The following is a 27,098-nucleotide window of genomic DNA, read 5'->3' on the forward strand; positions in this document are numbered from 1 at the left end:
AGACAGAAAGGAGAGGTTGTGTACGCTATCCCACCCTCCATTTCCCAATCAGTTCTCCCCACGCATCTAGCACTCTGACAACCCACTTTAAACTAAAATATTGCTACAATGTTATCCTTGTATATCCTATGTAATTTGATCTATTCTGTATGATTTCTTCTATGTACAATTCATATTTGCATTATTGCCTACTACAGCCAGTATACTGTCTTATATGTAAGGATTCATTGCATCTTTGAAGAGTTTTTTTTTATTACTCTACTATTGTAATAATTGATCGTTTCCTAACTTAAGCAAGTCTAAGATATGATGATTGCCAAAATATTATAAGGTGATCTCCTCCTCTTCTCCTCTCCTCTACCATTGCTGTTGGATAAGAATTTAAAACTACAATACCTTGCAATTTGATTACATAATTGCTAAAAATACCATATATATTGCTGATTCATTATTCAACAGATTAATTTTTGGATCAATTAGTCATTTAACATGATATCATAGGATTTTTCTTTGTTGTTGTTGTCTATTTTTTTACTATTTGATAGGGTTTAAACTCATGACCTCTATTCTGATACAATGTTAACTCCATTTGTATCGATTAGTGTTATAAGAAACAATATCATATCATACCCTACATTATTGATTTGTGTTATAGTTTATGTTTATATTATTTAGCATCTCACATTTCTTTAAAAATGTTCCAATAAAATATAAACTTATTAAATAATTATCTAGTGGGAGAAAGCTCCCTTCCATTTTATATTTTGTTAGAAAAGAGAAGCTCCCCTTCAGGACAAAGGAGATGAGTAAAGATTCCCAAGCATGTTACCCCTCCCCTGTTTGTCAACTATCAGCAAATGGCATGGCAAAGCACTGCTTGAGGGTGACTTGAAAGGATAAATTAGTTTAATATGCATCCAATCAAATCCTTAGCTTAGTCAAGTTTCATAATTACCAGCCTAATTATTATCACCAGGAGAACACCTCTAGGTCTAGTAATTGCACCACCTAGTACGTCATATATTTTAGCTCTATTAGTTTATCACCTTGTTGGTCCTTTATATATCTATCATATAAGGGACCATATAATGACACCTTGTTGGACTTATGTTACTGAGATAATCAACTCTTAGGCGGTCATAACCATATTATTAGTAGTACTATTAACTGCATATAATTTTAATACGTATTTGTTTTTTTTTTCAAATGTCCGTAGACAAAATGATTCGTTAAGCTTTAAAAAGTGGTTATAAAATGATACATAAAATAAGAATAGGAGATAGAATAACACTGTGAAATAAACTTTAAATAGTAGTTACAACATAATAATACATGATATAAGAAGGAGAGATAGGATAACATTTTGAAACAAACCCCCCTCTTAGCTGAATTACAAATTGATCGACAAATAATTAAGATTACAAATAAGATATGACATCGGCCCTAGAACAAGCCTCCCTCTTGATCTATCGAAACTCTCCTATAAAAAATAACCGGCTGCAAGAGACTAGGACTCCGAACGTTTCTCAATAAAGGATCGACGTCTTATAACCTAAAGATAAATTATAAATTATTGGTAGTATTATTATTTAATCTATTGATGTACAATTTGGCCCTAAGAAAGAGGACTTAGGGCATGCAGCCTTTTTACGACGTACCACCACCCTTTGGCTCTTTGTGGGCGGCCCTCTCAATGATACTCACATGGAGACTCCTCAAAATGTGGGCAATCTCAGCACCAAGCCTAATGCTTTTGCTAGTGGTGGCCCTATGACTCGCCCTGATCATTTCTTTTGGGGAACAGCTTGGTCCCAAAAATGATTCAAGGAAAAAAGGAGCATTAGAATATGTTGGTTATTATTTATTGTGTAGAATATATGCATCTTGCTCCATAAAGCTTGATTGATTGCTATTTGCCAATCTTTCCATCTCCATTGACTATGAACACTAATGATAAGGTTAGCAACACAATAAGATAACCTACAAGTTGTTTGCAATGTAGGTGTTAGAGAGAGACACCCAATATTTATAATATGATTAGATTGTTAGTTATACCCAGTCGTACTATAATTAATTATATGAGTCTGTCCTAATTGGGATTTTGGGATCAACCAATGTATCTTGGTCTGGGCCTGAGGACCTTATTGGCTGGCCCATTAAACATCTATGGGCCTAATAAACCAATATACAAAGAATTTAAACAAAAAATTGATTCGCCCACCGTGGGGCTCGAACCCACGACCACAAGGTTAAGAGCCTTGCGCTCTACCAACTGAGCTAGACGGGCTGCTTAAGTCTAATTAGTTTTTAAAATCTTAATTAAAATCTTTGAGACTAAACAATAATAGCTTCAAATCAATTGATCTTCAGGTAATTTGATGTTTGAATATGGTTTTAATATTTTAGAGGCTTAATTTGGTTCTATAATTAAATTAATCTGATGGTCTATTAAATTATATCTATCTATCAAATGCTAGAGTATGACCTGATATCTTTAGTAAATAGAGAGCCCTATTTATCAAAAATATAAACTTTACTTATAATATAGTCAAAATGTAAGAAAATGTAAGGTGTAATAATTCTTTTTGTTATATTTTTCAGAGAAAAATAAATTGAGAGAGGAAAAAAACAAGTTCTGCTTGGGGCCCAAGGTATAGCAGCATTGCATTCTGTGCTGCTTGTTTTATTCCAGAGAGGAGTTTTGGATGTCTAGCAACATCCAGATTATATCTATGAAGGTATCAATCACATCATGAATCCAGACAGCTATTTCACTCAATCTTTAGCAACATAACCTGATATAAAACAAGAATCTTAACCTTCATATGTTAGCAATAGCACTGACAGCAGTGCATGTGTTATATTATACCATATCAAATGCTGAGAATGCCAACTCTGAACTCCCTGCAGACCAATACAATATCACACTATGTGTTTTCCCAACTTAGCATTTTCACAAACACTGCCAGAACAGCACATGATGGGCTAATGACTACTTTACTTAGTAACCTCTCGCATTCATTCACTTGATCAAATATATTTTTTATACTAGCATATTAGAAAACAATCCCTTATCTCAAAACTACTATAGTAATATATATTTCTTTCTCATATTCTTATTATTATTTTATCAACTATTATTTCAATCACTATCGCTCACATCTTCTCATCCGTCTATTATGAAAAGATATTTTAGTCATTTATATATGTCATATTAAATATAATTATTATAATAGTTTATAAAAATATACAAGAATAATTTATATTAGTTATATAAGTGAACGAGATCTTAAAATTTATTGATTTACAAAGTCTTCCATATTTAGTTTAAAGAACATCCACTTTACATATTAAAAAAAAAGAAGGCATACAATTATATGCCATAGTCTTTGGGCTAAGAATAAGAATTCATAAGGTGGATGGTGTATTTCTAAATTTGCATTAGCATCCACGCTCAGTGTTGTTAAGTATGTTATTAATTTATATAGATCGGTACTGAGAGGAGTCAAAATTCCAACCTGTAAGCTTTGAATCAGGTCTCTCGTGTGGGGAGTTTTTCAAATTAGAAAAAGAGTTATAAAAATTTGTAAGCCATAGTTTTAGTTTGTAAGTAGTCATAATATATATTTGCTGAAACAAAATATTAGGTTTAATTGGATATTTGGACACAAGATGAGTTTTCGACTATTTTAAAGAGGAGGAGACTCGGAGACTAGTTGAATTATAAACCGCTAATAGAGAGTTAGTTTGGCCCTGCCCGGCCCTGCCCTTAGAACGCGTTATTTCTGGTGGAAGGAAGGTGGAATGTGGAAAGTAATTATCAACGTCAGAATAAAAATTCCTCAAGTAATCTACTGGCATCAACTTATATTTATTTATATAATTATGGGATGATCTCGTTAATTCCTAATAAAAGCAAACCCCCACGGATCACGTGCTTCGCACTTGATCGCGGTGTCCCGAGTCCCGACACCGCCCCCATACCTTGACCTGATCACCCCCTTCTTCCTTCCCCAACCAACTCCTTTCCCACTTTCCAAGAAAAGGGGGAGGAGGGAGAGGGCGGAGAAGGCGAAGGAGCGGAACCCCGGCGCGCTTCGTGCCGCATAACGAAACCCTAACTGTCGGGAGATGCAGCTCCACGCCTACAACCGCCTTGGGAGCGGCGGCGGCGGCGGCGGAGGGACTCCGTCGCCGCCGTCTTCGCCGAGGAGATCTCCTCGAGTACACCGGAGACCGTCGAAGGGGGCCGGGGGAGGAGGCGGCGGGAGGACGCCGCAGGCGCCACGTGGCGTGGGGCAGAGGGTGGCGTGGGTGATGCTATCGATCCTTCTGCGGCGGCAGGCGATCTTCCTCTTCGCGCCGCTCCTCTATGTGGCGGCGATGCTCCTCTACATGGGTTCGATATCGCTCGACAGCGTGCCGCATATCATCTCGCGGCCGGCCCCCGGATCTGTGTACCGGAGTCCCCAGCTCTACGAGCGCCTCCGGGCTGATATGGATGCGGATAACTCCACGGATGCGGTCGGTTCTTGAATCTTTATTCCGTTTCCACTCTTCTTGTATATCCTATTGTGTTATGCTTTGGATCTGATGAGGTTTTCTACTTCTCTTCTGGTGATATCAGATGTTGCATCTTTTCACGTGGACAATCTCTTGATTAGATTTGGGATTTCTGCATAATTTGCTTAATGCTGGTCGTTTGGATCATTAAATTTATTAAACTTAGTATCGAAAAATGCAACATATGTTTCTGCACGTTCTTGGACATTTAGATGTGGTTGGTATTGGAGGCATTTGGGACTTGATTGTGACTTCCTTAGAATTGTATTAGGGTACCACGTTGTGGGTGTGACATATAGTAATAGGAGAGATCTTCATAAAGCTTATATAGGTTTTTGGTTCGTGCATGTTACGAATTATAAATTTAAATGTGTTTAATTGACAGGATCAATTCATGTTTACGAGTATTCATCATTTTACATATGTAAATTCTTGTTGTATGAGCATACGGGGTTATATAGGTTTGGAGATTACAATGTGCATGTATGATCACATCTAGTTGTCCGCCATTGAAAGGTCTTTCTGAGGTAAGTAACCTTGAGCCATCGTGTAGTCATAGTAATGGTTGGATTTGACCTCTTATCTTTGGAGAAATCATAGGTGGATGTTTGCTCATTTTCTCAGGGAAATGATATTGTATACTTCAGTGCAAAATAGTATGTTTCTGTTTAGGGGACGTGAATGTAATTGAAACCAAACATGAAATATTTGTCTGGTTCTTCTGCAAGAACACCTAAATTACTATGCACATGATTGAAAATAGAAAGAATGTATTCCTGTAATAGGAAGTATTCTTTATATAGAAACAGTATTAGTTTCATGCTGAATATTCCATAAGTAATTATGGTTCCTACTTCCTAGCCATCGTAACAGTATATGATCTTGACTAGGTTTAATGTCAAGTTCATGAAATCATTAAATTCATTTCCCTACATTTTATTAGGTTTTCCTCACCATGGATGTTGTACTTTGATAGTAGATTACTAAGTTGTGATGGCTACTCTTATGCTTTTAAATTTTGTAGATAGCAACTGTATGGAAGCACTCTTATAAAGGTGGTGGCTGGAGACCATGTATAAACACAAGCACAAATGGTACTGATTTGCCAAAATTTATTGTAACATGTAGCTTTTGATTTTTTTTTTTTCTGTAAATTGGGAAATTTAATATCTATATGCTTTTTGAAACTAACAAGCTCATTCTCTTTCTATGCCACTTGAAATTTGAATGTAATTCTTCCTTGTGCATGTGGCTTTTAGCATATAAAACTTTTTATGCTCAACCATGGAGACCTTTTTTTAGCATATTCTTTCATGTTGAATCTGTTATTCCATGCCTTTTAATCTATCACTTTATTCCTGTAGATCTGCAATAACAATTTTGACATAACCAGCTTTGCTTCTCGTTGCAATAGTGTATCCTATAAAGCCACATTACAAAGTTTAATTTCCATACTTATTTGGATTACTGAAATTTGATGTGAGATAGATTGTATTATATCATTTTCTCTTTTAAAGATAAATTTTGGGTTTATCATTATCTGTTAAAATATCATAATTGATCCAAAACTCCTCAAAGAAGAGGTATATTGACATCTGAGAAGTTTGTTTACTATAATAATACATAATATTTGGGTCATTTTGTTGCTCGAGTAAAAAGTGGAAAGGCCAAGATGATGAAAAGAAAAAGTTGTGCTAGATAACTAAAACTACTAAGATTGCACTAGTTATGCTAGATAATTAGAACTACTAAGACTGAACAAGTTGTGCTAATTGTCCACCTATATCTTTAGTTTGTTTTTCGCCAAATAATCTTTTCATATCATTTATTTCTCTTTTTCAGTTAGGTCCTATTCAACAAATTGCTAGAATCCACTTAGCGATGCCTCAGTAAAATTTTAATCAATTATCCATTGCTTGATGAGCATGATTAGTAAGCATCATCTGATCCATTTGTTTAAGATAGCTCCATGTTTAGGATTAACACACTATTCTTTACAGCTGCAAATGGGAAGGATGAAATGGTGGATGGTTAAGCTATGATATCCAAAAAAGAAATACCTTTTAGTGTACTTGATACTAATTACTAAATTTGATAGCTGAATTCTATGCTCCTTACACAGTACAAATTTTTTAAAGTTGTTTTCAAATTCTCTTTTATTATTTTAAAAATCCAAAAATCAATATTCAAGTAGCTTTGAATTCATGCCAGATTACATTGTCTTAACAATTTTGAAATATTACTTCATATGATCTATGTGATTGCTGCCAAAGTGTTGAATTTTGGAGCATTGCATTTATTCAGTACTTCTGATATGCTGTTAGTTATCTTGTTTAGACATTTATTTCTCAAGAAAACTATCTACCATCTTACTTTTCAACTCATGTAGGTTTGCCAGAATCAAATGGTTACATTTATATTGAAGCAAATGGTGGCTTGAATCAACAGCGAACATCGGTTGTCATTTTTCCTTTTCCATTTTCTTGTTGTAATGGTTTTAATTGGTTCTCTTCAGGGTGTCTGGATTCTTCTTCTTTTTTATATGTTTCATTGATTACTTATTTTGCTTATGTTGTACATTTCTAGATATGCAATGCAGTTGCTGTAGCAGGCTATCTGAATGCTACGCTTGTTATACCAAATTTCCACTATCATAGCATCTGGAGAGATCCTAGGTTCGTGAGATACTCTCTTATTTTCTCTGGGTCGTATATCTGCTTCTTGTAGTACGATGACTGCAGTTTTTGGCTGAACAGTTTACTAATTTGAAATTTGAGTAGCTTGAGTTTAACTTGTTATTAGTTTATCTGAGTTTTCTAATAGATAGCAAGTCATCTTTTACAACATGTCAAGAGCAAAGCTTGCAGTAAGTCATTTTGGTAAGCATATTGCATTTTCTGAGGTTGTCGATTAGTATTCTGAGGCTATGAGGTGCAACAGTAGGACTGAAATGTCCACCGCCTTAGAAAGATAAGTAGGCTTTAAAATGTTACTAAGCTTCTGCTGTCCAAAAGGGGCTTTTAGTAGTTCATGGTGAATTGATGATACATTCCATGTATGACTATCTTTTATGTTTGCTTCCTACCATATTGAACAATGAATAATTGGTTGGTAGTGTCAAAAAAGTACAACAATATGCAATTTAGTGGATATTGCAGACCAGTAAGTGATAGGTAACGGAGCTAGGTTAACATTGTTCTAGGCAATCTTTACAGATGAACACCCTTGTTGTGGACATGTTATGCAATTATGGATCAAGCCTAGTAGAAAATGCAATCATGTTATTGTATATGGTTGTATATCTGAATGTTGATCCTATATTGACTTTCTTTTCCTTGATGTTCACCTGCATTAGATTTCAGGAGTTATGCAAGCCTAAAAGTCGAGATCTTTGCGTTTGTATCACCTGCATGGAAGAATAAGATTCGTAGCTAATATTTTAATAGTTTATAGTATGCAGAGAATTGATGTTGAAGATACAACTGACAAATGTATTTGGATGCAGCAAATTTAGGGATATCTATGATGAGGATCACTTCATCAAAACTCTTGCAAACGATGTGCGAGTGGTTGATAAGGTGCCCGAATTAATAATGGAACGATTTGGTCACAACATGAGTAATGTGTTTAATTTCAAAGTAAAAGCTTGGTCTTCTATTCAATATTACAAGGATGCTGTTCTTCCTAAGTTGGTTGAGGAAAAGTGAGTCGAACATCCTGTTTATATTTTTAATTGTTAAAGATGATTGATTGAAACCTTTCTACTGTTTATGAGAATCTATGCCACTCATTGCTACTTGTAGTGTATTCGCTCGTTTGATCAACTAATAAAGCCTATATTCTTTTCTTATAATAGTGGTACCAATACTAACTCATGTTGCTAGGTACAAATTAGTAAGTGTAACATTATCATTATGGTAATAGTAGTAGTAGATATTAATTCTCCTCATGATGGCATCAACAGCATATTTGACACCCTGTTTGAACAGAGAGAATAGGAGAGAAAAGAAGACAGTTAAAAGAGAGATTCTCTCCTGTTTGGATTGAATTTTAGTAAGAGAAAGGGGAGAATCGGACAGTCCTATTAAAGTATAGTTTCTTCTGAAGTGTCCTGGTACTTCTAATCTAGTATAGACAGTCCGCATCTAAGATCTAAATTATATTTTCTGGGATCTACAAAACAACAATTACAGTCGAAATTTGGTAGATTACTCCTTTCTGTGAGATTTTCTCATAGGAAGTTGAATTTTGATTTTTTTTCCCCCTTTCTCCTGCACAATGCACTTTTAATTTTATATAACAAGGAACTCCTGCCAAGTATGGTATATTCGCTCGTGAGAGTAGGTGTTATCTGCTGCTCTAACTGGTGCTTATCTCTTGCAGAACAATTTGTCACCATTATAAATTTACAAATTAGAAAATAACAATTTGTACCCATATGTTTATATTTTATATCAGCAAAGATGTCTACTTCTGAAAGTTCTAGAGTTATCATTTGTATGTAGAAAAGCTGATAAGATGATACTGTTAAACTAACTGATTGATAATGCATACTAGTGTGTTTCCATGCACTTATAGACTAATAACTGCTTAACGAATCTGCTTCTTTTGAAAATGTAGGTTTATAAGGATATCTCCTTTTGCAAATCGGCTGTCATTTGATTCCCCTTCTGCTGTCCAACGTTTAAGGTGCTTAGCTAATTTTGAAGCCTTAAAATTTTCAAATCCTATTGCAAATTTGGCTGAAAAATTGGTTTCTCGGATAAAAGAACGGAGTTTCGAGAATAATGGGAAATATATTGCAGTACATCTTCGTTTTGAAGAGGTCAGTTTGCATTAATGATTTTTGACATTGGTTTTGTTGCTGCAGTTTTGGCTTACAGTGATGTTATTGGAGATTTGAGTGACATAGTCATCTTTCTGCAGGATATGGTTGCCTTCTCGTGTTGCATATTTGATGGTGGTGAACAGGAGAGGCAGGAAATGAATGCAGCAAGAGAAAGAGGTTGGAGAGGAAAATTTACTAAACCCGGCCGTGTAATACGACCTGGTGCTATAAGGATTAATGGCAAATGTCCGCTTACACCTCTGGAGGTACTTCTCTGTAATTCCATGTCATTCCTTAAGAGAAAATTATAGTGTATATATAAATATATAATCTTGAGGACTTATGTATATTGCTCTACAACCATCTCTTGCTGCTGCAATTATTAGATTGAGATTTAAATGTGAAGAAATGAGATATTTCTTTTCAAGTTTGTATCTTTTAGAGGCATTCAGGTGGAAGCAGAATTGTTCGTTGAAGCAAATATATAGTAGTATCACCTAAAACCCTTATAAAAGCTAGAAGAGGAAAAGCACTATAGTGATGTCATCTTGCACCTTGTTTCATGATTCCTATACCTTAATTTTTCATGTTTCAGGTAGGATTGATGCTCCGTGGAATGGGTTTCAGCAATAGCACTGCTATTTATTTGGCTTCTGGAAAGATCTACAAAGCAGAGAAGACCATGGGCCCACTTCTTGAAATGTTTCCCCTTTTACAAACTAAAGAAACGTTGGCATCAGCTGAGGAGCTTGCTCCATTTAAGGTAGGCATGTTATCTATTTTTCTTCAGTATCTTTTTTTTTCTGAATTTAGTACTTAATGATTCTTCTGGTTTTTTCACTGTTCTAATTTGAAAGCATCTGTTCCAGAATTTCTCTTCCAGGATGGCTGCTATTGACTACAGTGTTTGTCTTCATAGCGAAGTTTTTGTAACTACTCAAGGTGGAAACTTTCCTCAATTCCTAATTGGTCACAGGAGACACCTGTACGGTGGGCATTCTAAGACTATCAAGCCTGACAAAAGGAAATTAGCCGTGTTATTTGACAATCCAAATATTGGGTATATTTTCTTAGCCTTAATAAACACTAATTCACCTCAACATTAGTTTGCTACGCGACTTTTACTTTATTTTACTTTAAAAGCTTGCCGATGTCTATGTATTCATTGCTCAAATCTTTAGGCACTTATTTTATCAGTCATCAAGTTATAACTATTCCATTGCATCAATATACTTATTTTTTAATCATTGGGTCGCACAGTTGAGCAAAACTCAGGGAGTTTGCAAAGCATATGGTTCCCTAACAATGTAGTCGTTTGATACATCACTAGTTTTGTTCAAACTCATCTCTTTTTTTGTCTTGGTGTATTTGGATGATCAACATACTTTATCTTTTGTTTACCTTTTCTAACAGGTGGAAGGCATTGAAACGGCAGCTGCTAACTATGCGATCTCACAGTGATGCCAAGGGAATTGAAATCAAAAGACCAAATGATTCTATCTATAGCTATCCCTGCCCAGACTGCATGTGCCGATCAAACAAAACAGAACTTTTGAGTTCTTTACCGGATAGATAGTATCAACTGGAGGACTTTCGAATAACTTAGGAGGCTGACCTGATTTTTGTGTAGGTGTGTTATTCATTCATTCTTTCAGCGGTATCTGGTGGAGTGCCAGTTTTGGTCATTGCCTGAATGAGCGCAAATCAACAAATTCTTTTCAGCCTTGGGTAAGTGGTGTATAGTCGGAAGAGGCGATGTATGGGAGCCTTCAAGCTAAGTTACCCTTGGCGCTGACAGCTTTTGTATCTAACAAGCATTTGGAGCCTCACTCTTTACTCTTGCTCTGGCGGACGTCCGTAATGTCTTGGTTTCTTCTTGTCATATGTGAATGTTTGTAAAGATAAGCAGGAAATTTTGGTCACCTGGGATACTAGCCTTTGTAGATCATTTTCTTCTGACATTTGTATAGCTAGGTTACTGTCCCTTGTAGCTGATGTTGTGAAGAATTCTTCTTATTCTTCATTTTTTTGAGAAAGGCATCTTTCCTTTTTGTGTAATCAATGACATCATCATGTATAACTTTGTGCCCAATTACAAGGGTTAATAATGCAGAAATTAATTACAAATTCGTTACGTCTTTATTTATTTACCTATGTTGTTAGGAATACATCAGCAAGAAAGGTCGAGACTAATAGCGGGTCGGGTTTCGTATCCGCATCCGCGAGGCCTTTAACCCGATTAGGGGCCAGCTATCCGAGGCTGCAGCTCATCACGTGTCCCTTCGTCCAGCTAGACCGACAAGCGAGCCAACCAGACAAGGATGGGATCGATAAAACGCACATCTCGTCATCAGATCTATCGACCATTCCATTTACAACACCCTGTTCAATTTTTATAAAATCTCACCATCAATTAATAACTATAGATCTCTTTAAAAAAAAAAAACCAATTAATTAATAAAATATTTTCCTCATCTTCTTCCCCACCCTCGTCTCTTGCTCTCCCTTCACTCTCTCACTCTCACTTCGGTACCGAAGAGAGAGAGAGACAGAAAAGAAGAAGATGGTCCCTTCTCCTCCCTTTTCCCATTCTACCCTCGCCATCTTGGTCTTATTCCTAATCTTACCATCCTCGGCTGTTGCGGTTAACATCACTGCGCTCCTCTCAGCCTACCCCGACCTCTCCGGATTCAACCGGCTGCTGACGTCGACCTCGGTCGCCCGTGAGCTCAATGGGCGGTCGTCCCTGACCCTTCTCGCTGTTCCCAACACCTACCTCCTCCGCTCGGACCTCGCCGCAGCCGCAGCCGCCGCCTCCCCAGCCACCGACATCGCCGACGTCCTCCGCTACCACGTCCTCCTCGAGTACCTCTCCCCCGCCGATCTCCGCCGCCTCCCCACGGCGGGGAAGCTCATCACCACTCTCTACCAGACCACCGGCCGCGCCGCCGCCGACCTCGGCGCGGTCAACCTCACCGCCTCGTCGGTGCGCTCGCCGGTGCCGTTCTCGAACGCCACCGTGCTGGGCCCGGTCATCGCCGTTCCATACAACATCAGCGTCTTCGCGGTGGATGGGTTCCTGGTCCCTTACGGGTTCGACCTCGCCGCGTCGGAGAGCCGGTCTCCGGCCGGAGTGAACGTGACGAGGGTCCTCGTGGAGGCGCGCGGGTTCAACGTCGCGGCGTCGATGCTGGAAGCATCAGGAGTTGCCGAGGAGTTCGAGGGCGACGAGGGCGGCGCCGGGATCACCGTCTTCGTCCCCACGGACGACGCCTTCGCCGGGTTGCCCGCCACGTGGCGGCTGCAGTCCCTGGCGGCGGATAAGAAGGCGGCGGTGCTCCGCTTCCACGCCCTCCATTCCTACTATCCCTTGGGCTCCTTAGAATCTATAGTCAACCCGGTCCAGCCCACGTTGGCAACGGAGGTGACCGGTGCCGGCCGGTTCACCCTAAACATCACGAGGGTGAACGGGACGGTGACGATCGACACGGGGATCGTGCAGGCAACGATCACGAGGACGGTGTTCGACCAGAACCCCGTCGCGGTGTTCGCCGTGTCGAGGGTACTGCTCCCGAGGGAGATCTTCGGGTTTGGGGAGGTGGCGGCGCCTCCGTTGGAGATGGCAGCAATGGCGCCAGAGACGACGGAGGAGACACCGCCGACGAGGTTGTCTTCGCCACCGGGGAGGAGGGAAGAGGTTGGATCCGGAGCCGTGAGGAAGAAGGCAGCCGTGGGTTGTATAGTGTTAATGTCTCTACTACTGGTGTGAGAGAGATCTGGATTTTTGTTTTTTTTTTCCTCCTCTGCTAAATTTTTGGGTAATTTTTTTGTTCTTTTGGGATTCGGGATTGTATACGAGAAATGGAGGTTTTAGCTGCAAAGCAGCCATCTTTTTCCTTGTTTTCCCGTTATTATTGTGGGGAGAGATTTATTGGGTCTTGGTTGGAATAATTTGGAGAATTCGTTAAATTAGTAGAAAAATGATTCATTCCTTCGTTTCGTACTCTCTCTCTCTCTCTCTCTCTCTCTTCTTCTCCTCCTCTACTCGTGCAAGATTAATTGCTTCTTTCCATCGCCTTCTTTGACCAAAACTGCCATTTTTATAGTTGAAATTTGAATCAGAAAATGACAGAAAATGGAGGCCTTTGCTGCAGAGAATCGATCTTTCTTCTTTCTTCTTTCTTCTTTCTTCCTTTTTCCTTGGAGCTAGCTACTGCGAAAGTCGGTAACTGTAAAACTCGTGAAAGATACCTTCCTTTCATCGCCTTCTTCCGAGCTCTAAAAATGGCTTTGAGATGAGGTGGGAAGAGATGGACGACGACGAGAGAGGTGTAGCTCGATCCACGAGAGAGTTATTGGAGTTCGGCGGGGGGGTACGCTCACCAAAACGGTGACGGGACTGTCGAGGGAATGAGCTGGCGGCAAGAGGACTTTAGTACACGCGGAGCTGTCCGCCACCCGTTGGATTCGATCTTTACTTCCTGCCAACGTCGTCGTCCGTGACATGTGGGACCCGCCTCGTTTTTAGGGGACCGCGTATACTCTGGATTTTTACTGTCATGGGTCCACGTCAACACTTGTAGCGAATTCTTCCAATTAGGCATGTAGGGAATCCTACATTCCTTCCCCTGTCATGTCGTGTGGAGTCCCACTAGCATTTAACCAAGCTTGGGGGCAACCAACCAACTCTAGTAGAGATAGTAGGTATCTTACTCATGACCAAAGTGTTTATGAGTTTAACTCCAACCTCAAATAATATTAAGGAAAAATTGTTTGATGGTTGGTGATTTTGTGGTTTGACTCGATTCAGTTGATGGCTCGATAGTACAGTTAGTTGGAAAAACACTTTGGCAACACAACGCAACGACTTGTAGTAGATCTCGGCGACGTTTGATTCAAAGCAATTGTTCGGCGACGTATATAGCTTTGAAGCCTAGCCTAGACAGCTAAAAGCTCAGTAGGGGCTAAAGTGTCTTTGTATCTAGGGAGGGTTGGCCTTTTATCGGGTCCATATCTAGCCTTCGAGTTCATAAATAATAAAAAAAAAACAAGTGTGGGGCCCATGGGCCTGGATAAGCCCACTGGACCCTAAAGGACCTACTGTTTTTGAGTAAATTTCTTGGTGGAAATAACTGGAGCACTGCACATATGACTTGGCCTTTTAGCATACCTTCTTTTATGGGCTATGGAAATTAAAATTTTGGATTAAATTTGTACAAGTGCATGAAGCTCATGATGCAATCTTTTGGTTTTTTTCTTTTTCTTCTTTTTGTGTGCCAGTATTGTATACCCTTCTAAATTTCATATTTAAGTACATAATTTATGAAACTTATTATTTAAAATCTGAACCATTTAATAGATGAAAAAGATAAATTTACCGCTTACTTAAGATTATTAGATGCGTAAAAGAGAGAATATTTTTTGCTTTATTACTATTAAAGGAATCAAAATTTATGCGTATATCCACGCAAAAGATAAATGTTTTGAAAGATATTCATATAAATATCAATTGTAGAGTTATATATATATATATATATATATATATATATATATATATATATATGCACACTAAATTAAAAAAAAATTAGAAACTAGCCTTCATTTAAAAAAACTAAGAATTTTAGGTTGTCTATACTTTGCAGCAGATCTAAGTCATTCATTGCGTGAAACTCCAGCAGCTTTCATCTTGTTTTGAGTCAACTTTGAGCTCAAATCTCTTTTAATTTAAAGGTATCAAGCCCTGTTTTATCTTGGAATCTTGTAACAAGAAGCTAAATTATTACACTGACATTTTCAGCATTGAATGCCAGTGTTGTGCATGAGAATGCAAGGTTTGTTGAATCATTACTAACACGTAATCTTTAAGTATTCAAAATTTCAGGACTTGGATGAATACTGGAGGGACAGAATAGCACATTTAATAGTTCAAAAAGAAAAAAAAAAACATAAAAGCCACTGTTTGGATCTTTAACTGATGAAGAGAAGTGTACTCTCTTCATGAGTCCTTCTATCTGCAGCACAGCTACTAAGTTCACAGGTCCTTTCAGATAAGACTTCCAATAAGGACAAGGTAATAAACACAAGATAGGAGTGAAGTAGGTTCGAGTAAAGATTTGAATGAGAGTATAATTCTAATGTAAAAATGATAACTGATTGACTTTGTTAGATGCATACAAATTAGTGTAATGTTTATAAATTTAAAGATAAAGTATGGATAGGACCTTTACCAGTGTTCTTAGTTGGCAAAGAGATATAGATAAATATATAACATATTAGTCCACTAAACCAACAGTTGCCGTGTTAATGAGCTAAATTAACTATATATATATATATAATTATAAACTCATCTCTGTCATGTATCATTAAATATCAATCTCAATATCTATCAAAAGAATAGATAGGTTACTGAAATTTTAATATACATGAGAGAGTCAAAAGAACAATAAAATCATAAAATTTGATTCCGTACATTATACTGCCTGATTGCTATCCGGAACCAAAGTTGTTGCCCAGCCCATGAAGCTCATTTAGGACAACGGCAGATAGAATCTTGGTGGTCCTAAACCCTAGATAGGCAAGTTGCTCTACCACAAGGGACACAACCCCACGCCCTAGTTAGGGGTCAGCTTTTGACGCCTCAGGGCCAGGGGGTGGCCCAAATAGCCCAGCCTAATATGACATCATGGGCCAGGCTTTAACCTTCTACAGACCCTCAGCTTTACCTAAAGCCCCCTCTCCAATTGCCACACTTTATGATGCTCTCATGGTACTGTGCTAAATTCCACTCAAGGTGTCTCCAAACATTCTTCCATGTCTTACCTACTTCAGATTCCTGTCCTATGATGCCGTCGTCGCCCGCCCGGGTTAACGGCTTTTTCTTCGCAGTATATAATTCTCTCGAGCACACTTGCTATAAAAAGATTCGTTCCCAAAGCATAAAGACGCTAACCAATTAGTAACTTGATTAGTCTCTCTAAAACAATAGTCCTATTTAATGTAGTTTTTCTTGGAATGTGAAAACAGTAAAAAGATGAACATATGTAAAGAGGAATGTTTCTACGAATCGTCCATGTTTTTGTCTCGTCAAATAACACAAGAAGAAATTTAAAGACAACCACCTTGCAATTAACTTTTGGAGAGATGGAAAAAGTTTGGATGCATGATCCCAAGAATGTGATGCAGTTGGAGGTGTGTGGGGGGGGGGGAATGGATGGCAAGACTATTTGACCTGCAAAGTGGATGATTGCTTGACATGAGAGATGATGATGGCTTAACATGGGGGCATAATCATGAAGGAATAGGGGAGGCATGCATGACTTGCTATGGCATCATCAAGGTGTGTGAATTGTGATGCAGTGGAAGTGGTGTGGGGAAGTTGTGCTCTCTATTATATTTTTGCCTTCTAAAGTTACTACCAAACTTTATCATAATAATAAGACAAGGCATTCATTTCAGAATAAAAGATAAAGTATTCGAGTTTTGGTAGATATGAGTTTAACCATAAGAAAAAATGTATGGAATTAAAGAAAGTCAACTTAATTATGGCTCCATGAACTAGAGTGGATCATATGATATCATGGATAATGGATTTAGCTCTAATATGAGGCCAAGTAAGGCCAAGTAAGGCCAAGCAGTTAGTTGAAAAGAATCTTCTCTCCAGCTCATTGGGTGAAGGATCCAATGCACTCTTTTTGTACGTATATTTCCTTTCTCTTAACTACCTACCAAAATTTGTCACCTTCCATCCCCACTCCATTCCAATCCACCCTTAATTCATAACCACCCCACCTTATTAGATTAAGTTTTTTTTTTTAAAAAGGGATCGTAATCGGACTTTGGGTTTAAAACCCGTTTCAATTCCGATTAGAAACGTCCAAAGCTACCAAAGAATCCTATGTAAACGGGCAAGGAATAAAGGTAAGTATAAGTACAAAGCAACGCAATGGCACGTGATCTTATAGAGAATCAAGATGCAGGAATTCACTGAACTAAGCAACGGAGAGGGGGGGTCGTATAGAAGTCGTGCGGGTGAGGGCTGCAGAGGACCGCTTTTGTAGTACAGTAAATTGCCCAAATACACCAGGTGGATATATTACAAGAAGGTTGTAAGCTCCCGAGGGGTTCTATTCTTGCTGTCTTCTTATTCTCTCATTTACGTCTCTTGGCTCTTCCTTTGTCGGCTCTTTTCGCAGCCACGAGTCATCTTCTCCCTATCATCCTTCTTGTTCGTTTCCCTATTCGGACAGAACTCCGATAAGTTTCCAATGTCGAGCTCTCTGTGCCCAAGAAGGAATAATATTATTCCAACCTCCTCCTCCTCTTCCTCCTCCTCCTCCTCCTCCAAACTCATCCTAGACCAACGTTGGGATTTGCTACAAGTAGATAACAACGTGGCAGAACAAGACATGGAGTCCGCCATTGGATCGAAATCGAAAGATGATGAGAAAGAAGTTGGAATGGGAAAAGAAGAAGGTGGTGGTGGTGGTGGTGGTGGTGGTGATGATGATGATGAGGGTTATCATACGCCGACGTCGCCGAGACACAGGATTCCTAGGGCTCTCACTTGCCCGCCGCCGCCGCCGAGGAAACCTACGCCGACGGTGTGCGGGAAGAGGAAGGCGAGGATTGCTCGAGCTTGCCGCAAACTCGGTATAGAGGGTGAGGTTGATTCTTTCTTTAGTGCTGTAGAGGGAGGTGGCGGCTTCCTAAGGATTAAGAAGGCTAGAAGAGAGACTGCCATAGCCAAGTAATTTATAAAACGATACCAAGTTTTTTTCTTTTCAATTTGTTGGAGTTTGTGTAACTTGGTTTTGATGAGGTAGACATACCCATGGCCAAGATTTTTTTTTTTCCTTTTCTTTCTTCTTCTTCTTCTGGATGTTATGAAGCTCAAACTTAGTTTCTGTACCTTTGGAGTATTATATTGGAAGAAGGTTGGTCCAAAGAGAAGAGAAGAGAAGAGAAGAAGTACCTGTGTTCTTTGATTAATTGATTTCCCATCTTCTTCAGTAGAGTTTCTTTTAGTTTTCTTGATTTGAGAAAAAGAAAGTAGCCTTCAGTCTTCCTCCACATGATTGTGGAAAGGTACAGGAGTTCTGTAGAAAGAATTCTTAGCTTCACATTCACAAAAGGAACAGTTAATTCCTTGGCCTTCTGAATAAGTTCCCTTCTTTATCTGCTTTTCCTAGTTAGATTAACTTAATATTTTAACTTCAGATTGCACTTTTCTTCTATAAATGTATCCAATTCAGATGGTCTTTTTTTTTTAAACATTTAATTAATATCACTGCTTGAGAACTAGGTGGACTACTCTTGGCATGTAAAATCACAGAAGCCACTAAAAAACTTATCCCTTCAAATTCTTTGGAGAGTATTCTCCTAGGTGGAAATGGAAGGTTGCAACTTAAAACAGTCGGTTGAGATGAAGTAACACAGCTGATAAGGCCATTAAAACTTCACGCCAATTAATGGAATCATGCTCAGCTGGTTAAAGAGGCTTTTGTTATCGGAGTATTCTCATGTTCAATTTCCAATCATGACAGTTTAACTGAAACACTATCAGTCTAAGTAGCACTGGATTGGTTAATTATTCTTCTACTATATATTGATTATTTAATTAACCAAACATATGTAGATGAGAACAAGAGTGGTCACAGGTGGTGCTCTTTCAATATATACCTAACCTGTGAATGGGCTTGGCATGTTCTCCAAAGATATCAAGTAGAAATTAAATACCATAGAGAGAGAGAAATATCCTTAATAATTTTGATAATCTAAGTCCAACAAGATCTATTTGCAAGTAGGAAATTATAAGGTGACCTATTAATTAAAGACCACCACCTCAAGAATCACTCACTAACAAGATGGGAGGCATGCAAGAATAGAAAGATTCCAACTCCCTCTTCTGGCTATACTTGGAAAGAAAATCCAACTAGATGAAGTTTTACGTAGGACAAAGAGATCTCTAAGCACACGGGCGGGTATAACATGTTCACCAACATTATTGCAGGATTTTCATATATACGAGTGCATGACCTTTTACGTACGTATTTGGCATTTGGCAACCCCACTCTGCACACAAGAATGGCATTATATAGATTTACTTTGCTCTTTCTATCTCAAGTTCAGAATTGTTTCAAATGGTTTTAAGGAATTATAAAAATAAGAGTTGGAACTATACATTTTATCTTAATTCTTGTTAAAAAAAAGTAGGAAAAAGAATGTTATTCACATTCAACAATATGGATATATATTATTCGCATTTTGCTTTTAATATTTTAGAGTTAGTTGTCTTAACAAATACTTAACATATAGATAAATTGTATTAAATATAGATGTAAAATAACCTTAATGCCCTTGAGAAATATTTTAAATATTAAGGCTTTTTATGTAATTGCCTTTGAAAACTTTTAAACTATCATAATTATCGATCATTATATTATTTAAAATATCATAATTGCTACCAAATTATTTTGAATCTTTTAGAATTTCTATTATTGTTAGTTTTTAGTAGGGGTGTAATTGAGCCGAGCTTAATAAAACTGAGTTATGATCAAGTTTGAATTGAAATTAATTTTGAACTTAAATATTGAATCAAGCTTGAATTGAATTTTTTTTTTCAATTTGAGCTTAAGCCTAACTTGAACCTAAACAAGCTGATTAATAAACAATTTTATATAATCAATTCGAGCCTTATCGTGCATGATTTGGGCTTGAATCAAGCTTGAAATATGGCATGATTCAACTTTAAAACATAAATATTATATTAAAAAAAATATGAGGCCCAAAGGAGAGCCCAAGTAAATGGTCAGGTCTCTTCTCAAGCACAGTATTGTATTCCTGGGCCAAGCCCAATAACAAAACCTTACAGTTCTCAGTCCCGATTCACGACGCGTGGTCTTTGAGATCCGTGATCCCTAGTGTGCTCCCGTGTTTCTATTTAGGGTTTCCTCTTCCAAAACCTAGGGTTCTCGACGTCGTCGGCTGTAGGGTTTTCGAGGTAAGAAACCCTTCTCGATCTGGTTGGCTCCATTATTCCTCGAGACCTTGAGAAATTACTGTTTATTTGCCTTCGCTTCTCGATGTTATTGGTGTGATAGTGGTTTGATTCGTCTCATATTGCTTGTTGGTAGAGGAATCGGGTTCTGGCAATGGCCCCTTCGCAGCCGAACACCGGTATCTTTGTTGGGCTCAACAAAGGTCACATCGTCACCAAGAGGGAGCTGCCTCCTCGTCCTTCGAGCAGGAAAGGGGTAAACATCTGATCCCATTGTTTCATTCGTTGCTCTTTCGTTTCAACTATTGGGATACGGAAATGGAGTCGATCTTTGTAGTTCTGATTGTAGATTTGTGGGTAATGTATTTGTTTTGTTTTTGTCATATCTGGGTTGTTAAGAAGACATAAAAGAAGATCACGCAAGTTTTGCATGTAGAATGATGTGATGATTTATAACAAATATATGCGATAATTTGGTTTTTCTTTTCCCTGAGTCATGTTAATACTAGTGGAACAATTATTTGTTGTGCAAACTCTCTGATCTGTCTCCTTTTCTTGTTCTTAGAAGAACAAAGTCTTGTAGAAATTCCACATTAGTATGGGATGATGTTACTGTGTCGGCGTCGTTCTTCCTTCAGCGACAATAGTTTTATATTTTTTTATGAATTTGCGTGCCATTTGTTGTATCCTGCTGTTGCTATTCTGCTAATCGAAACATTAAATAAACAGCAGATGCTTAGAATTATACAATGAGCATTTAGTTTCCTATGCTTGTCTTGAAAAGTTGTCATCTTGGTACCATGGGCGACTTAGGCGGTGTCATATAGGCATCACCTTAGCATATTATACAAAGTTAACACTCTGTAGCGTGCATTTGGAATTCAAATTAATTGCAGATATTCTGACGTTGATGGATTCTAATGCCTTTCAGTGTTCTTTGTGAAAGTATATGTATACCTTACTGTTATGGTTTCATGTTTTAATTTAGATTATATTTTGCCATTTTGGGTTTTCAATCTCTAAGATGCCTTTTGTTCTAGACAAACCAAACAATGATGCTGATGTTACTGTTATCTTCTCAGAAAAGGAAACATTAATATAGTTGGAAATTCTGCATTATTGTTGGTTGTTGCCAATGCAGCCTTTTTTTCCTTCCGAAGGAATTTGGTTATGTAATCTTCATGAATTTTCCTTGCCAAATACCTCATTCTGTCCCTTTTCTGTTACGGTTTCATGCAATCTGAACATGTTGGAATGCAATGTATAATCGTGTTCGTTATAATTGTGCTTTGTTTATCTTCCTTTCGTAGTTGATTTAACTACATCTCTGTTATGTTCTGTTTTTTTCCAGAAAACCAGCAAGCGGGTGCATTTTGTCAGGAACTTGATAAGGGAGGTTGCTGGATTTGCTCCGTATGAGAAGCGGATTACTGAGCTTCTTAAAGTTGGAAAGGACAAGAGGGCACTGAAGGTGGCAAAGAGAAAGCTTGGTACACACAAGAGAGCAAAGAAGAAGCGTGAGGAGATGGCTAATGTTCTCAGGAAAATGAGGTGTGTTTTTTCTTCATTTGAGTGGTTTTCCTTATAGTTGGTATAGTTGCTTACCCTTATTCAAGCTTCTTATTTCCTTGGATAATGCCATCCTGATAACCTTGATTTTCAGGTCGGCCGGAGTGTCTGAGAAGAAGAAATAAAACCTTGCAAGTTGAGATGGTTCTGCATTAGTAGAGATGGACTTTAGAGTTTTGATTACTTGTGAAGACCTTTAGACTTGCTTCCAAGCATATCTATCGGTTCACTGCCCGTGTTTGTTTTAACAAGAAACTTACCTTTATGACATTAAGGATGTTTCAATTTATGGTGGCATTCTTTTTTAAAGAATTTTAGGTCGGCAAAATTTGTGTCTTCTCTATATTTTGGGTGACTGGCGGTCTATCTTTCTGCAATCTAATTCTTTCCATGCTATAGTTTTGCTATCTATTGGCCTCAGTTGTTGAATCGAGAAAAGCTCATCATCGTGAGCAATCTGTGAACTAATTACGTCTGAGAGAAATCTTTCTTTATTGATATCATACCTTTTTTTTGTATATGAAGAATTTGATTACGTTTTTCTGAAAACATTTTGAACTATTTGTCAGAGTGGGATACATCACTAGGAGTACTTGATTTATAAGGATTAATGCACTGCCGTTTTTCCTCACCTGCAAACTGGCCTCTTGGCTAAATTATATTCTAGCTCTTCAACATTGTGGCTTATACCCCCAGGAAGAAAATAACAGCCCATAATTTTGTTGTTGCAAATTAGTTTATTTCTAGAAGTCAGGAATAGATGTGTCCATGAATATACGTATGTTCATCTATTCGCTATCCATAGTTTTCGATCATCAGGCGCCAAATGAATTAGAACTCATTTTTCCAACTAGATCGACAGCTCGCATTGGAAAGACAGATATAATTTGCAAAATAGGTCTCATGAATTAACTAAAAACGTAACATATTTTAATCCATCTCCGATGATGCAGAGTACTCAAGCTTTTATTCAAGCATTACCCAAACCCAGCAGAATTTAAGCCCGTCATCACAAGAATGGATCTAAAACTATGTTTAGATGTAGAGAATAGAAAAGAGAAGAAAAAATAGGAGAAAAATATTATTCTCTTATTTTTATATACCGGAGAAGTGAAATGGAGAAAAAAAATTAGTGTTTCTAACAACAAAAGAAACTATTTCTCTCTTCTTATTTCTACTCTTCCTTCCATCTCCGGAAAATTTCCTTGCTTGGAGACTGAGCTTTCCCGCTAGCTAGGACGTGTTGAGCTCTCAGGAGCTGTCACCAAGAACTATTATAAACATGGTTTGGCAGATGTGTTCCTTGACTAATATCATTGTTCATTTGTAGCAAGTCATCAGATCCTTAACTTCACGCATGATATTATCAACGCGAAAGTCAATAATGCCCTACCTGATGCACAAACAAACAGGAAATTTATTTTATCCAGGCCTGACTGACCCCAATTTATTCTCATGCAATTCATAAATCTCCAATGTTGTGCCTACATTGGAAGCAAATAACCCAAGTGAAGATTTATCAGTCAACTATCAGCAGCTTACAAGATTAAAGCACCTGCAGGTTTATGCAGATAATTTAGTTTGAATTCATCCTGGTACATTTAATAAAATTTCACTCATCTTAAATGCATCTTAGTTGTAGCATCCCTCATGCAAATAGCTTCACATGGCTCACTGTTCCTTGGAGGATCACCTGCAGCATTAAGATTGTCACAAAAGGTATTACCCGAAAAAACTGCAACATAATTTGGGCCAGTACTTAACGTTCATATGAACTAAATAAACTGAGTTCATTTGAGAACAAAAACCACTAAATAATACTATCTCTGTGAGTTAGTTCGAGAACAGAAACCAATAAATATGATGAAAATACCATAACCATAATTATCTCTTTTCAATTCAGGACTCAAGATTGTGAATCCACCATATCTAATAGTAAATGTTCAAGTCTCAGGAAATTTTATGCAAAAGCTGCACGAACCTTACTCGATTGAACATTAAATATCTCCTAGAATGCTATTTTACAAACAAAGAAATCTGAAAGGTGAACCACTCTTAAGAGAAGTAGCCTGACCACAGTACAAATATAAATACTTTTACAGTTTTACTCATGATCATGTTATTTTAGGGACCACTTACTTCTCTGTTAAGGGTTATAAAATGAAAAAAAGCCAACAATTCTACTGCAATACAACCTACCAAGCGACTTAATGAGTAAGAATGAGTAAAGTTGGATATTCAAAAGTAAGTAATAATTTTATCATTACAAGAATTAACAAATTATTTTGGAAACTGTGTTCTGTAAGAAGTTCCTGCTTACATCAATGACCTTGAAAGTTCAATTAATAAATTGACAAACTAATTACTATGATGTAAAAATGGAAAGCCATTACCATGTATTCATTGGAGCTGCAGCTATCAGCTATGTAAGGAAAATATAAGTGTGCTATGCATATGCCATTGTGCATATATTTGCCACTGCTCCCAAGGTATGTACATGTAATCAGACTAGATATTAGTAACCATCCAGGTACTTCAAAGAGGAGGAAGCAATACTGTTCATTGATGATGAATATATTTGTTAAAAGGTACCTGACGTGGCAGCATTAAAGAGGCACTATTTGCTTTCTGTTAGTATTGATGCAAGGAGAGGAAGTGGCTAGTCAACATTGATCAAGAAGATATTGAGCTCGAACAATCTATATTTTTATCTACCATATACTATTGTCTACAAATTAAGAGGCTTTCCGATCGTCTAGAACGAAAAGATTCCAGACGCAAACAGTAAACATGGCAACAAGAAATAATACTGTCCCTAAATCTCATATTATATGTATTAGTACATTCCCCATTATCTAACCCCCAAGTCAACACTGCAATGATACACAAAAAAAACAGTATTTAAAGCTCGAGAAAGAAAAAGCCCAATAAGATCAACCACAAGATGATATTTGAGTACAGAGACTTTACACCATATATTGAAAACAATAACCTAATGCAACGTGTAGAAAAGATAAAGAGTGGCACACACCTCTCTTCGGAAAGTTTCGTTTATCGTACAGTACTAGTTCCTCATTGCATGATCTTGCAGATGTCCTCATACTCTATTGCCTGGATCACCCGCCCGTCGTAGAGGCCCCTCTCAATCTGAACCTTAGCACAAAATTTCTCCGTATTCACAGTGATAAGCCTCGCAGTAGACCCTCGATATGCTCCATTTACAATCCTCACAAGACCACCAATCTGCGGGATCACCGTCTCCAGCTCTTCCTGATCAATCCTAAGCACATGCTTGCTCTCCAACATCTCAATCTCCCCGACATATCTATCAATAACCCTCTTAACCACACCCTTCTGCTTATAATACCCCTTCTCTGCCAACGACTTACTCATCACCTTCACTATAATCCCCTCGCAGAGCCAGTAATCCTTCCTATTGCTCCTCTCCTTTATCTTCTCTTCCTCTTTCATTAACTCATCCAGTGCCGAGGAACCGCCGCCACCAGCAGCAGCAGAACCCTTACTCTTCTTCGCATTCTTATCTGACGAAATGGGTTCCTCCTCGAAACCAAATTTGGAGGCCTTCGAGGAAGCGAGAGGCTCGTCGGCAAGATTGGATTTTGTCGCTGCCGATGTGGGTTGCAGTAAAAATGCGATTTTCCCTCCTGGATTGTTCTCGGATTTTCTGTCCAGCTCCACAGGTATGGCCGGGGGCTCATCGGTGGAAGCAGAAGAAGAGGAAGGGAACATGGATTGGGCACGCTCGATCTGTTGGGCAATTGCGCGCTCCTGGCGCTCGTCGTCGACGAGGTCGGCCTTGAGCCTCTTGGCCTTGAGGCGGTCCTTGAAGAGGGTCTCGGAGTCGCGGTCGATGTAGGTAATGAACCATCCTTTCGGTGTCTCGTCAACCTTACACTTGCCGGTGCGGCCGAGGTACTTGACGAACTCGGTGAGGGTAGCCCACTCGGTCGAGTTCATATGGACATGATGGCGATCGGCGATGTACTCGTTGTAGACGACCGTCGCGGCGATCCGGGAGAAGCGATGCGAGCGGCGGAGGAGGTCGAGGAAGGCACACTCGAACTCCTCGGAGTAGCCGCCAACGATGCGATTGGGGTTCTGGCCGAAGACCTGCATCTGGCGCTGGTGGCTCTCGCTCATGCAATGGCACTTGAAGCCGTTCTCGTCGCGGCATTGCTTCTGGCACATCTGGCAGTACCACCGAAGCTTCTGCAGCCCCTTAGCCTTGATCCGGTTCGCGATCGCCTTCGGCGTCAAGAACTCGTTCTTCCCCATGTTCGAAACCCTAGCAACGATGGATCGCGAAACCCTAGCAACGACGGATTGCGAAACCCTAGCACCAGAAGAGGCGAGAGAGGAGACCCCTGGGATTGGAGAAACCCTATTAACCCTTCAAGAAGAGAGAGACAGACAGATGGGGGATCTTGGAATTGCAGAGTTGATTTGGGGAAGAAGAGTTGGCGATAGGACCAAATGGTGATCAGATCTTGGGTCGGGCTCGAGAGAGAGAGAGAGAGAGAGAGAGTTGACCGTAGCGGTACAAATATAGATAAGTGAGTTAGTCATACAGTTGTAGATACGTATTTGGATACCGTAAGTACATCTTATATATTTAATTTAGCGGGAATTCCTTGAATAAATAAGGGGTGTTTTTTTTTCTCAATACCCCTCGACATTTCCTTATTTACATTTATACCCTTATAGATTTGGTATTTATATATACACCCTTTACTCCTTGTATAGTAGATTCAAGTTATACTTGTAACCCATAATTTATTGAAGTTCTTTTTGTTTAGTAGACCCGTGATTATCTACTCTCGAATATAACAATTCATCAACTTTGATAGGTGACACATATTTTTAGATAAATGTAGAACCTTAACAATCTTTTATGTTGCATACCTCAGTGATAAAAATAGATCTTAGATAAAAGCAAGCAATCTCCCTTTTATTCAATAAAGCTCATAGGTGATGTAGAAAAGATCTTCAAAAATGCCTTCTAAATGAACAACATTTATTCTCTTTATATAAGTGATACAAATTTCTTTCAAACCGACTAGGAGATCCTAAATCCACTTCAAATATTTTTCAAATAGGGTCTCAAAAGTGTTCAGAATTATT

General features: G+C 38.4%; 4 protein-coding genes and 1 non-coding gene across 7 annotated transcripts; 3 read left to right on the forward strand and 2 right to left on the reverse strand.

The window, feature by feature from the left end:
* Nucleotides 1-2,214: 2,214 nt before the first annotated feature.
* TRNAK-CUU (transfer RNA lysine (anticodon CUU)) lies at nucleotides 2,215-2,287 on the reverse strand. Its single transcript has one exon. It is a non-coding gene; the product is annotated as a tRNA-Lys (tRNA).
* A 1,660-nt stretch (nucleotides 2,288-3,947) lies between these two features.
* On the forward strand, nucleotides 3,948-11,500 carry LOC140760880 (protein ESMERALDA 1). Its single transcript, XM_073097946.1, has 10 exons — nucleotides 3,948-4,524; nucleotides 5,588-5,657; nucleotides 6,953-7,020; nucleotides 7,150-7,238; nucleotides 8,069-8,266; nucleotides 9,184-9,388; nucleotides 9,490-9,657; nucleotides 9,987-10,154; nucleotides 10,261-10,451; nucleotides 10,805-11,500. The coding sequence occupies exons 1-10, from the start codon at nucleotides 4,132-4,134 to the stop codon at nucleotides 10,965-10,967; spliced, it is 1,713 nt and encodes a 570-aa protein (XP_072954047.1). The 5' UTR covers nucleotides 3,948-4,131; the 3' UTR covers nucleotides 10,968-11,500.
* A 314-nt stretch (nucleotides 11,501-11,814) lies between these two features.
* On the forward strand, nucleotides 11,815-13,360 carry LOC140760881 (fasciclin-like arabinogalactan protein 4). Its single transcript, XM_073097947.1, has one exon. The coding sequence runs from the start codon at nucleotides 11,955-11,957 to the stop codon at nucleotides 13,158-13,160; it is 1,206 nt and encodes a 401-aa protein (XP_072954048.1). The 5' UTR covers nucleotides 11,815-11,954; the 3' UTR covers nucleotides 13,161-13,360.
* Nucleotides 13,361-20,354: 6,994 nt separating this feature from the next.
* Nucleotides 20,355-22,301, forward strand: LOC140761107 (large ribosomal subunit protein eL36x-like). Its single transcript, XM_073098299.1, has 4 exons — nucleotides 20,355-20,390; nucleotides 20,524-20,643; nucleotides 21,739-21,938; nucleotides 22,051-22,301. Exons 2-4 carry the CDS (start codon nucleotides 20,542-20,544, stop codon nucleotides 22,079-22,081), a joined length of 333 nt encoding a protein of 110 aa, XP_072954400.1. The 5' UTR covers nucleotides 20,355-20,390; nucleotides 20,524-20,541; the 3' UTR covers nucleotides 22,082-22,301.
* Nucleotides 22,302-23,026: 725 nt separating this feature from the next.
* Nucleotides 23,027-26,492, reverse strand: LOC140761075 (KIN17-like protein). 3 transcript variants are annotated; one of them, XR_012104541.1, is made up of 3 exons: nucleotides 24,988-26,492; nucleotides 23,445-23,649; nucleotides 23,027-23,349 (listed from the first exon to the last, which is right to left on the reverse strand). XR_012104541.1 is itself a non-coding variant. In XM_073098257.1 (2 exons), exon 1 carries the CDS (start codon nucleotides 26,250-26,252, stop codon nucleotides 25,029-25,031), a length of 1,224 nt encoding a protein of 407 aa, XP_072954358.1. In that variant the 5' UTR covers nucleotides 26,253-26,492; the 3' UTR covers nucleotides 23,373-23,649; nucleotides 24,988-25,028. The 3 variants fall into 3 exon arrangements, 2 of the variants coding, with proteins under 2 accessions (XP_072954358.1, XP_072954359.1); XM_073098257.1 differs by lacking the exon at nucleotides 23,027-23,349 and having other exon boundaries at nucleotides 23,373-23,649; XM_073098258.1 differs by lacking the exons at nucleotides 23,027-23,349; nucleotides 23,445-23,649 and adding an exon at nucleotides 23,659-24,434.
* Between the last annotated feature and the right edge of the window lie 606 nt (nucleotides 26,493-27,098).

Source organism: Typha angustifolia, chromosome 6 (assembly GCF_048772165.1).
Source record: "Typha angustifolia cultivar Huaian chromosome 6, ASM4877216v1, whole genome shotgun sequence".
NCBI classification, from domain to species: Eukaryota; Viridiplantae; Streptophyta; class Magnoliopsida; order Poales; family Typhaceae; genus Typha; species Typha angustifolia.

Excerpts from the sequence above, each read along its gene's own strand:
- LOC140760880 (XM_073097946.1), top strand. The coding sequence starts at position 4,132 with ATGCAGCTCCACGCCTACAACCGCCTTGGGAGCGGCGGCGGCGGCGGC. Across the intron at positions 7,239-8,068 it reads AGCATCTGGAGAGATCCTAG|CAAATTTAGGGATATCTATG; the intron begins GTTCGTGAGATA and ends ATTTGGATGCAG. Across the intron at positions 9,389-9,489 it reads TACATCTTCGTTTTGAAGAG|GATATGGTTGCCTTCTCGTG; the intron begins GTCAGTTTGCAT and ends ATCTTTCTGCAG.
- LOC140760881 (XM_073097947.1), top strand. The coding sequence starts at position 11,955 with ATGGTCCCTTCTCCTCCCTTTTCCCATTCTACCCTCGCCATCTTGGTC.
- LOC140761107 (XM_073098299.1), top strand. The coding sequence starts at position 20,542 with ATGGCCCCTTCGCAGCCGAACACCGGTATCTTTGTTGGGCTCAACAAA. Across the intron at positions 20,644-21,738 it reads GTCCTTCGAGCAGGAAAGGG|AAAACCAGCAAGCGGGTGCA; the intron begins GTAAACATCTGA and ends GTTTTTTTCCAG. Across the intron at positions 21,939-22,050 it reads AATGTTCTCAGGAAAATGAG|GTCGGCCGGAGTGTCTGAGA; the intron begins GTGTGTTTTTTC and ends CTTGATTTTCAG.
- LOC140761075 (XM_073098257.1), bottom strand. The coding sequence starts at position 26,252 with ATGGGGAAGAACGAGTTCTTGACGCCGAAGGCGATCGCGAACCGGATC.